We start from the raw sequence: 12,234 nt of genomic DNA on the forward strand, positions 1-12,234 counted from the left end.
CATCCGTATTTCAAGAACGGCGAATTTTTCTTCATCTCTTTGTATTTCTTCCTATGTGTTGTAATGCTGCATGTTGATTTCGGGGCCTCTGCATACTGGGTAAGCACTCTGATGAGCTACAGCCCAGCCCCTCTGGCTTATTACATAGTGGCCTTGTGCTGCCCTTCTTACTGAAAAGGACCTCAGCAAGGATGTTACACCCAATAATGGAATCTGACTAATTTCAGATTTCCTGAACCAGGTGTGAAGGACAAGAATTGCCTAGTAGCAATGGAGATCACTGAGCATGTGCCATTTTTACATAAGGAGAGAGACTGTGCTCTCTCCCTGACGTCTATCCCCTCATTCATCTCGTCTGCCTTTTGGTTCATAATCATGTCTTCTGATCACATTCACACTCATTCTTACTGTGTTGCACCGTCCTGAGCTTGGTGCCATTGCGTTGGGAAATAGTATTACAGTGTAGCAGGCCCAGGCTGCCGAGTGGCAGTATTGCCTTTCAGTGGCAACACTATAACTGAAAACCACATTATCTGCCCCCTGGAAGGGCAGAAGGCACTCTCTGGACAGTTTTAACTGTTGAGGAAGGAGTCAGTATCTCAGTGCCAGCTAGGGTCTCAGGGCACTAGGCTCATCTGTCTCTGAGTTGGCACCTGTCATTGGTGTAACTGTGTTTAAATCAGTTGCCCAGTCACAAAAAATAAAAATAGAAAAATCCACTTCCTTACCTGTGGCTTTCAAAAACCACAGACCAAAGGGCAAGACTGCAACAACACTCACACATTTCTCATCCTGTTCTTTTAAGAAGGTGATTTAAAATTTAAATTTCATCATTTCAACTTCCTAGCATGAAATTTTACATGGAGTCCTTTTTTTCTTTTTTTGAGGCTGCAATTAAACAACAGTTTAATTTGCTTGTTTCCACATCTTCAAGGAGAAATCTGTCATAAAGCAGAACCATTTGCTGTTGGTTCTTTCTTACCCAGTTCATACAAGTATGATTGTGTGCAAGAAGCAGTTTGTGAAGAAAATTGAAAACCTTTGATTATTGATCAATGATAGTCATCATTTTATGCAGACTTTGCAGCCAAGCACCAAAAGAATCATCCATCAACTTCCAGGAAGTTGTCCCAAACCCAGTAAAGGTGCAATATATAATTAAAGTTTTGATGTATTAATTAGACAATCCGAGAGCTCACTTGAAGATAAAAGGACACCAGATGTGTCAGGGAGAAAAAGTTGACGTGCTTTAGATAAAATTTAAAATCAAAAGCCTTCAAATCGTCTTATGCTCTATTATAGCAGAATGATTGCTTAGTTCAAAGTCTCGCTGACAATTTAACATATTCAGTTTGATCATCTGGGCTTGGATTTTTTTTTTTCTTTTTTTGCCCTTTCCTTATCCCCAAATAATTTTTTGAGACGATAGAAGATTCAGTGCATCAAGTACCAGACAGCGGCTTCCTGTCAGGCTCTTGGTTTTGAGGGTCAGACCTTATTTATATTTAGCTCTCTTGTTTACAAAATGGAAAATGTCCTTTCATTTTTATCACTGTGGTCCACTTAGGTCAAGCTTTTAACACAAGCAAAGGCAACTTATTAATATTTATAAGGTGTAAAAATTTATTGGCTTTTTTTAAAAAAAAAAAAATAACATCTCAGTAAAATCTCACTTGTCTGGAACCTGGTACTCAGTCTGTGGTGACATTCTCTCTTCTTTGTACTTACTATGGATACAGAAGTGGTTTTCCTTCCTGCTGGGATGTATTGATGGGGAATAATGAACTTAGTATTTGCAGGGAGCCTGTGTGCAGTGCCCCGTTCATCCTTGGCTGATACAAGCCCTTTAAATGCAACAGCTCCTTCTCCTTCCTCCCATCTGTGACGTGCAAAGGAAGGGACAGCCATTGTGCTTTCTTAGCACCGAGGTGGCTTAGCTTTGCCTGCAAGGTCTGATGGGGCTGGGGTTATCCAGTGTTTTAGATTTTTTTTTCTCACCTTTCTATTTCTCGTTTCATTTCTAATTCACTTCGTAAATAGGAAAGCTGTTCTTCTTTTCTTAGCTCTTCCAACTAAGGTTTTAGGTCTAGTTTTTCAGACCTACATCTTCCAAGGGGAAGGAACTTGGTGGTGAAAGAGGGAAGCCATCCAACAAACATCTCAATGTCTCCATGCCTTTGTTTGTCATTACTGGTCATTGTTGTGTTCAGCATTGTGGGTTTGATTTTCCTTTTTTTTTTTATCCAGATCCCCCCACAACTATCCCTCCTCCCACAACAACCACCACCACCACTACCACCACCACCACCACCACCATCCTTACCATCATCACAGGTATGGTACCTTCATTGCCATTGGAAATGTCCTGAATGTATATTGTCTTTTTGGTATAATCAAAAGGAAGACTAGCTGTTCCCTGGAAGGCCTCTGAGCTTATCTGTTCCTCTACTTTGGAACTCCAGAGACACCCAATACTATGTTCTTGAGTCTTAAGGACCCAGGAAGAACCTTAACATCTGAGCTGTTAGCAGATCAGATGCTGCGCACCTTAGAGTGAGGGAATTCTTTACGAAGCCATCACTACGCAAAGCAAAATCACTAGGAAAATGGCAGCCTGGCTACTAGAGAACCTACCAGTAGCTTCTGCTTGGCCACAGCTGGTGAGATGGTAAGTACCATGGCCTGGATCACATAATGCCCTGGTCTAAATTTCATCTTAATCCACACAAAGGAAATATGTGCGCTGAATTTCAGAATGCCTTCATGGGCCACACTTGGGAATGTCCATCATCCTCCCTCTTCTGACAGGTGCCTGCGGGCATGGTGGCTGCACAGGCCTCTTGTTGCCTGAGAGATTGCAGGAATCATATGGAGTCATTGTCTTTTCTAAGCTGAGCACTTGTATGCACCACCTCTTTTATATGTATATCCTCCCTCCTCATCCTGGTGTCCAGTGGATCTCAGTTTGAGGTTTCATGACTGGAAGCCTTGGAGTTTCTTCGGGTCTAGCAAGATAGGACAGTGCATACCTGTACCATACTAACTCAGTGTGCAGGGCTTCCTTAGACCAAGCCTTCCCTGACCACCATTTCTAGGTAGCCACTCTAAGGGAAGAAAGAATCTCTTACAAAAGCGACTTTGCCCCTTAGGAATGTTGCCTGGCAAGTGTCTGAGGTTCCTTTGAACCATGAGTGCTGTCATTGCACCCCTGGACCCTGATACGCACTGCGCATCTCACATGGTACTCTTCCACATTTACATCTTCAGCACCCAAGAGCTAGCAGCCACCTCACAGATCGTGTTGATTTTCTGGAGACATTTTGTTTTCTATTTGCTCAAGAGTTGATGAGATGACAAAAAGCAAAGTGCTCCTCCGTGAGAGAGGGAGGCCTCACCAAGATACTGGAATGGGTTGTCTAATCCAGGTTTTCTTCATCTTTCAGCTATTACAGTGGGACAAAGAACTCTACCATAAGCCACCATTGAGGGGCTTCCTAAACACTGGTTACAAACACATGTGTGCCTATACTGAATATTAATCCTTCTGAAAATCCATCAATTGGTGTGCTGTCTGGCTCCAAACCTGGCTCCCTCTAGAGAAGCTGCTTCCTAATTCTTGTCTGTGTCTCTTCTTGACCTCTCTGTCAGTTCCCTTTGCTTCTTAGTGAATAGTTTGGAGCATAGTGGGCCAGTGCCTGGCATCTTCTGTATCACTCATTAGCATATGGAAGATGTTCCTCCTCTGCTTCATCCTAAGAATTCAGTTCCTCGCCTGTTTTCTTGTTAGTAAAACTGGACTAGGTGTGTACTTCTTTATTCTGTTTTCTTTGCCTGGTATTGCTGATGTGCAACCCAGGGCCTCTAGGATGCTATGCCAGGCAAGCACTGTATAGCTGAGCTGTATCCCCCATCCTTTAGGCATGTGCCTTTCTTACCAGGTTTCATAGTTTCCTGTGAAAGACCCTTTGGATGTCAGAATAAATAACCAAACTGTGCAGATATCATTAGCAGTGTGTTCATCTTTGGAGAAGTATGTCACAGCCTGTATACCTCCTGTGGGAAAAGAGTCCATTTAGGTATCTATAAGGGTTTATACCTGAAAGCAATAAAGCCTTCTCTCATTCTGTGAATGAACTTCCCATTTCTCGTGGATGTGGAGTAACATTTTCCTGTGTGACTGGCTTCATCACTTCAGCATTCCCTGACTCTTCCCCATCACCACAATCCATCCCACAAGTCACCTGAGTTGCTCTAAGTTGCAGCTCTTAATCCTTTGCTCCCAAGGACCTCCTTCTCCTGTGAGCTCCTCAGACACACAACACTCACTGTGATCACAGTTCTGACTGCAGAGGCACTGTCTGGAAAGAAATTCTTAGAATAAATGACACCATATTTCTGGCCACATCTGAGAAGACTTTAATTGGAACATGTCTACTTCTGGCTCTACCACTGGCCTTTCAGTTCAAAATAACTTAGGATGATCTCACAGGTGCACTTTGGTCTGTGGGTGTTAGCGCTCGACTGCTTTCTACAACACCAAATGCATCTGTGGTAACAAATGCCCAGATCTTCACTAGCACACCCAAGAGTCATTAAACTAAAATTGCTACTAAAACAACATTGTGGAATCCATCCCCTTAATGGATGTGATCTTTCAGGCTTACTGGGTCTTAACAAGCCGCCTTCTATATATTTATCTTGCCCAGAAAGCAACTTGTAGAATTTAACATTTGCTCCTTTCTCCTAACAGATTAGAGGTTATGGACTTGAATGGTTCTCTGTCCCACTTTAAAGGTCCAGACTGTTCTCTAGATTGAGATTGGTTCCTAAAGGATCTTCCAGACAGAATCCTGACAAATGGATAGCTAAATTAATTTCCACTCCTCCCCTCCTGCACTGTTGGGTCCGGTTACAGCCAGCATTAGCCTTAAAAGCTTCAATAGCGACAAGAACATAAAGCTGGGGCTCTGAAAAGAAAAAGTAGCGCTGGAGTCGGCTATTTCTTTCCTCCTAGTCAAATGCAATAACTGAAAGCCATTCCCCAGGTCAGAGTTTCATTACTAGAAAAATGTACAAATGCAATAGAAAAATATTTTTTAAGCTCAAAAGGTCCTGGTTGATTTCTGATTTCTCCTAAAGAAGCACTGCAGAGCTATCTTTTATCTTCCCTACCCAGGGTAATGGAATTGTTCCCTTTGTTAGGAAGGCATTCTGTCCCTGGTCATCTGGCTCTCAAAACATACTGCAGCTCCATCCTGGAGGCACTTGAAGGAATCTGATACCCCTCCAACTCTTCTTTGTCCCCTCTCCTCCACCTTCCCCCCCCCCCCCCGCTCCAAATATTAGATTTTCTACTCTGCTAGGAGAGCAGTAGCCTCTGCCTGCTGCTCTCTCCATTTGAAGCAGATCTAGTGACACGTCAGACACACCAGAATGGTAGCCCTATCTAGGGAAGTTTTCCTGCAGTGTGAAAAGAGTATTGAGCATGGTATTCACACCGTTAATCCCAGTGCCTGGGAGGCAGAGGCAGGTGGAGTTCTGTTAGTTGGAGGCCATCCAGGTCTACATATGGAAGGTTTATCTCAAAGGCAAGGCGGGGGTGGGGGGGTGGGAGAGAGAGAGAGAGAGAGAGAGAGAGAGAGAGAGAGAGAGAGAGAATATGAAAGAATATTCAGTATCTGTCTGCTATATCAGCAGAGATGTAGCTTTACAGTCGTTGACATTATTCTAAGGCCTCTCTACATAAAAAAAAACAATTTGAGGATGGAATTGGATGAGAAGCCATTCAGAGCCTCATTGGCATTTGCCCTAAGGTTCAAAGGTATCTCTCTCATCTTTCCTGCTAGTTGATGTTATGATTGGTTCTGTTTAGCTCTTGGCTTTGGGAGGCCCCCTCACCCCCACCCCTTAGTGTTTTTTTTTTTTTTTTTTCTTTTTTGTCATGTCAGGTTTTCCATGGGGTTTCTTCATTTGTGAGAGTGTGTGTGCCAGGGCATAGGAGAGCAAACCAGATAAATCGCTTGAACTTTCTTCCTCGTCAACCTCATGTTTCAGGGATAGTAGTAGCTTCTGTCTCTGTGCCTCTGTGCCTGAAGATAGCTTTAGCCTCTTCCTCTTAATTGGGTCAGGCTTCCTTCCTGATGTTTTCTTGGGAAAGCATTCTGTGTTTCTCCCTTTAATTAACCTGGATATTGTATTTTTCCTGCCTGGAGTCCTGACTTAGGTGCTTGATAGAGAACACCCATGAAAAGTTCTCAGCATTCAGCTTCTGTCATCCGCACCTCTAACAGTTTAGATACAAAATGCAGGCCAGGAGATAGATGCTAGACCTGGGGGTCACACTATACACACAACTGCCATAAATTTTAAAAATTAAAAAAAAAAAAAAGCTTTAGAATAAGAATGAATAGCTATAGGGCCAGATTGTGAGACACATTTAAAAATCCTTTCATAAGAATGAAGTAGGTCATTTCTAAATGAGTTTTTCTCTCTCTTTTTAAAAGCATGTATTCAATTAAGTATTTTGTATTTCTTAGAAAAGAAAATAGCAAGGTTTCTCTTATGGGTGTCAAAGCACTCAAAAGCCACAAAACTTGGGAGGAAGTGACTCCTAGCCTCAAGCCCTTGTATTATTTGGGCTTTCACTGCTTGGTGCTATAGGCTCTTGTCCATGCTAATGTGAATTAGATCCTGTACAGAAGGCATACACAGCCTTTTTCTTCAGTGGTGTTTGGAGAGCATTCGAGCAGGGGAACCTGCACCAAGCATACCTTGTGTCTTAGGTGTAAAGGGGGGACACATGTGCTTGACACCAAGTCAGTGGAGTGGCCATCTAAACAGTATCAGCTTTGCTCCACATGAAGCTCTCAGTTCCCAGATGATTCCAACCCTGAGCTTCTGGTATTGGCAGGGCGCAAAGGCCATAAGCCGATGTCCCATTTAGGTATGCATTCAGCAAAGATTGAGCACCCATAGTGTGTGTAGAAAGGACTTTTTAAACCCCATCCTGTGTGGTTGCGTGCTGTCATGCAACTGGAGTGATCATGTCCAGGGTAACAGGTGCTGCAGGGCAGCCTCACCAAAGTGGCCTTTGCTCAATGCCATCAAAGAATGGGTGGAGTGTAGATACAAAAACAGACGTGAAGGACCAATAGTGCGTCTTGCATCTCTCTTCAAGGCATGTGTATTTATGCCACCTAGAGTGAGCCCCCCTCTTCCCTAGGAAGCATACATCCTTCATCCTAGAATGTTTCCTGAGTTGCCTTCTTCCTAGGATTGCCATCTACTCCATTAAGACTGTCTTCCCTCTTACACTGATCACTGACAGAGCATACCTGAGATCCCAGGATGCCCCAGGACAGACATGTTATTAGGGCACCAGTTAGTGTTAATGAGCCTCTTTTTACCTAGGATACCACCTTTGCATATCCATCTCTTTTCATTCTGCCCTGTCTACATTTTCATTTTGCCAGTAATTGTTGCCTTATAGCCAACCATTCTTGACCCATGCTGATTTAGGAAGGAACAGAAGAAAGTAAGAATACCACAAATATTTAATAAAAGTCGTCAGATTCCACCTTTTTTGTAAACAGTGAGAGGTGGGAGTGAGGTGAGATATCTATATTCTCCTACTATGTCTATCATAATTTCCCAAAGTGTGTGTTCCTTTATTTAAAAATTAATCCCGGAGATAGTGTCCATACGCAACATCTGTCAGCAGAGCATATAAATGAGAGAGCAGGAATTCAGATTTCTTGGGATTTCTGAAGTGATTCCTGGAGTTCTCCCAGAGGTAGGAATATGGGAATGCAGAGACCGGTCTTCAGGATCTCCTGGGAGATGAGGAGAGCCCTCCTTCCTCTTCTGCCCTAGCTCCCACCCTCTCTGCATCACCCCTACTCCAGTCCCCAGTCTGCTCTTCCCCTGGCTTGTGTCCTGACCCCTGGTCTCATTCCCAACAGCATTCAGAGACAATGCCATAGGGATTGGTTTCCTTGTAAAGGAAACCACTCTATAGATTCCAGTTATTTTACAGAACATCTGGTTTGCAAATGAGAAGATCTCTGGGGCTGGGGCTGCACAGAGTGAACAATTTCGAAGAAGCTTTCAACGAAACTTGAAATGGCTTAACAACAGCCATGAAACCAGCTCCCCTTCCTGCTGTTCTGGGACTCACAATCTCGTCACTGTAAGGGGAAGGTGACATTTAAAAGATGATCGAGGGCTGGTGAGGTGGCTCCAAGAGAGCTTGCTCCTCAAGCATGAGAGCCGCAGTTAGGATTCTCAACACTCACATAAGAGCTGGGTGTGGCGGGTGTGCTCATAGGCCCTGCACTTGGGAGCAGAGACCCAGGGCCCTGGGATCTAACAGCCATCCAGTGTGGATAAAATGTGAGCTCCAGGTCAAGTGAGAGACTCTGTCTCAAAAATAAATAAACAAACAAATAAATAATAAGGTGGAGAAACAGTTGAGGGCATCCTAATGTTAACCCCTTGTCTTCACATGCACCCGTGCAGGGGAGTACACGTATACACACACACACACACACACACACACACACACACACACACAATGGCTTTCTTAGGGCCTTTTCGAGTTTAGGCCTTTTAGCTTAGCTCTTCTTGGCCACTTTCTCCATCATTAAGGAATGATTGGTTAATTAGGCGGAACATAGGTGGCGAGGAAATTAATTGGAAAACCAGTAGAAAATACATTTCAAACTTGAATTTTCCAGCGCTTATTTTTTCTCTTTCAACAGATTTCAAATAAATTGAAATAGGGGAGTGGGAGAAGAAAACACCCATATTTAATATATACTGGCAAGCACAGCTATGAAGTAAAATTGTCAGGGGACTTCTTCGCCTGCCCTGGTGCTGAGATTTAAAGCCTCTCCATTGCAGAGACTGAAGAGGAATTCAATTAAGAAAGCCCGTTGGTTCTGTATTGACTTTAGTTAAGAAAATAAAGTAGGGAAAGTATATTAAAATGTTGCCGGGCTGCTTGTCCCACTTCCAGCTAAGCTTATGGCTGGCAAGACAGGGGTGTTTAAATTCCCCACAGCTAAGCCCAGCTCTAGGGCAGGTTGTTTTCTCCAGGTTGTACCCACAGAATGTTCCAGTGTCCACCCTGGTCTCACATAACCACACCACACCACACGCTGCCCTAAAGGGACTCACTCTGTATCATAACACAAGAACAGCACAGGTCGATTGGTAAGAAAGGTATTTAAGGTTGGGAATTTAATTTTTGTTCTTGGATTTTCATTTATGGCACCCGTTGTGTTTGAGACCACGGACTAATTTATGGATTAGTTTTAAGCCCCCAGTCTGTCACACTCAATGAACAATTCTAAGTTGGAGAGAATCCATCTGAAAGGATTAGAATGAGCCACAGTGGGGCTTACACATGACTGTTTCAACTAAATATTGCCCAGCTGCCGCTCAGGCAGGCTGAGGTGTTTTTCCCCCTCTACTTGGCTACTTGGTTAAATGGCTACTGTCTCTAATCTCACACATTGTCAAAGGCTTCTCATTCCATAAATATCTTATACCTCAGCATGAACTATCTGCGGTTGTCTCACTTGTTTGAGGCAGGGCCACATTAAGCCCTGCTTGCAGGGCTCTGAGCCTAAGAAGTGAAGTCAGTGTTGAGTGAAAGACTGTCTTTCAAGTCAGTACAAGGCCTATCTCAGACACCTTCTTTTGATTGCAACCTCATAAAACGGCTAAGAAATGCCTAGTAAGACTATGTTCACTCAGCATTTGTGAGAAAAGGGGGTTGGCTTGTTTTTGTTTGTTTCATTATTTTTAAAAATGGTATTGTATATTATTGTACAGTAATATACAATACATTTGCCCGCACCATAATTAAAACTAGAGAGAATGGCTTAACTTAGCCATTTTGTGTATTATAACCCAGTGCTTCCCAATCAGCTTTTGTGACCTATTTTTCCCATAGGCCTAGCTCTAAGATTTTTTTTTAAGACAACAAAATTAGCTTTAAATGCCTTTCTGAGGGCAACCAGACACTATTTTTCAAGCCAGTTATTGCATTTATAACGTTGTTTGGAAATGTTTGCATTTGCCCACACAATTAAAATGTTATGAAATACTCCATTGGGCACCCCAGAAGCTGATTCTTGAGGGGTTTGTTTTTCTCTACTTCCTGATGAAGACACCCTAATAAATTGTGCGTCACAGATTTGGACTCACCCCAGAGCCAAGTTGTCTGTGGTGTCTGCATGGTGTCATAATGCAATTACAAAGGAGAAGTAGATCCTGTCCTAGTGTCCCTGTGGGGAGCACACAGTCACTTGAAATAGCCTCTGCTCAGGTCGCATACCAGATGCTCTCTGAGAAACAGAGTCAATAGCTCCCCAGACACACTCCTCCTAATCCTGATTTAAACCCCATAGCCAACCTGTGTTTCCGCTGCAGCGTCTCTCCGGGTGCTGCTCATGGGTTTGCCATTCCAGCTGCAATAATCATGTTGTTTGACTTGAGTATGTGTTTGCTTAACTGTTTTAGAGTGTTTTCCTGCAGTGTTCCTTTTTCTCTTCTGTTGGGTGCAATTGATGGATTTCGCATCCCTGGAGTTGGGGTGCAAAATGCACTATGGCCGTGGCTGCATTGATTGTCTGGTGCCCATGTAAGAGCTGACGCCTGGCTTCACCTGGTTTACTTTTGTCATGAGGCTGCCATAGTGCCCTAATGCAGGAAGACAGTAAATTGGAATCATTGGTCTATGCTCAGATCTGACTTTTGAAACTTTTAACCCCTTTCTTTCATTTTACACTAATGATTTACCTGGTTCAAAATAAATAAAAAATAATACTAATAAAACAAAACAAGCCCCAAATGTGTATTAGAAATGCTATCATGGAAACAATGAACCAAAGCATTCATTGCTTTTCCTTTTCTGTTTTGGAAAGGAGCCAGTGCCTGCCCATAAAATGTATTACATGCCTATAAGTGTCTATACAAATGGGCCTTTGATCCTGCCCCTCAAATTTAAAGTGCCTCAAACCAGTGTTGGACTCAGATGTCTCAACTATGGCGATATGTCTGTCCTCCCTAAGGATCTAGTGTAGGGTTTATTTCAACTGTCCAGTTTTCTGTGTTGTTTTCGCTGCTATTTTAGGCACACAGACTTGACTCATAAGTAAGTATTGTGCTCTTCTGCAGTGTACTTGATGATTTCTCCTCCTTCCTCCACTCTAGAGACGCTTAGTGCTTGGTTACACCAGGCCGCATTGGCTTCTCAGATCTCTGGTTAATCTGGCTCCTTAAAAGGGCTCGGAGTTCTTTATGGTAACCGGGTCCCTGTGACCCAGAAAGTATGCCAACTGAAGGGGAACACCAGTGTGAATTCATGTGTCTTATTTATACATCAGAAGCTCTGGGCTCAGTGGACCCCCCTCCTAAAACAATTTTGTTTGGTGTTCCAGTGCATTTAAACATTGCCTGTGTCAAGCTCCAGAGAGTCAGTGAAAACGATTGCCAGCCAAAGAACTGCATCATAAAAATGGCAGGGATTCCTTGAGATTGTTAACCCTCACTATTCCACCTCACCACTAGCAGCTTCTGACTAGAGAGGGCCTTGTAGGAGAAACACACTTCAAAACTACAGAACTGAAGAAGAAAGTAGGTCCTGGTGCGATGACATTAGAATGAAGTTGGTCAAAGCACTGAGTCTGAAACGAACGTCACCATGTATATTGTTATTTATCCAGCCCACTTCTGTAGCCAAAAGTAAAGGGGAAACCCATGCCTCAAGTGCCTTGTGGGGATTTTCCTGTGAGGGAGAGCCATTGCCATAGCCTGATAGGAACAAACTTGAACAACATCAAAAATGAAGAAAAAAAGAGACCACAGTGGAAGAGCAGCAATAAAGATGCTGATGGCTGTGTCTGACCCAGCCATGACAGGAGAATCCTGACAGCCAAACCTGGCTGTGCTGCTGAACACTGGGATGACTGAGTACTCGAGACTTTGAAATTCACAGGTAGTGGTTGGCAGTTGTGTGAACATGTGTGTTATTGTGACAGACCTTATAGATTATAACATCTGAGAAAATGGAAGAATCAGAGTGTGAGTGTGTGTGTGTGTGTGTATGTGTATAGATAGAGGTGTATGTATATATGTATGTATCTTGAACATGTTCACTCCCTCTCCATGAACTGAACTCACCAGCTATCTTCTGATGAGATAACACAGTGGATGCAGAACCCGAAT

At 43.2% G+C, this 12,234-nt stretch overlaps 1 protein-coding gene across 12 annotated transcripts in view; it reads left to right on the forward strand.

Moving 5' to 3' along the window:
- Cadm1 (cell adhesion molecule 1) overlaps positions 1–12,234 on the forward strand; it is a 322,515-nt gene that overhangs the window by 285,853 nt on the left and 24,428 nt on the right. For 6 of the 12 annotated variants that reach the window (XM_076925040.1, XM_076925035.1, XM_076925037.1 and 3 more), the window contains one exon: positions 2,248–2,334. The exons of the other annotated variants lie outside the window; for them this stretch is intronic. In XM_076925040.1, the coding sequence (XP_076781155.1) occupies positions 2,248–2,334 (87 nt within the window). The remainder of the gene's footprint in view (positions 1–2,247; positions 2,335–12,234) is intronic. 12 annotated transcript variants of the gene reach the window in all.

This window comes from Arvicanthis niloticus, chromosome 26 (assembly GCF_011762505.2).
Source record: "Arvicanthis niloticus isolate mArvNil1 chromosome 26, mArvNil1.pat.X, whole genome shotgun sequence".
In the NCBI taxonomy this organism is placed as follows: domain Eukaryota; kingdom Metazoa; phylum Chordata; class Mammalia; order Rodentia; family Muridae; genus Arvicanthis; species Arvicanthis niloticus.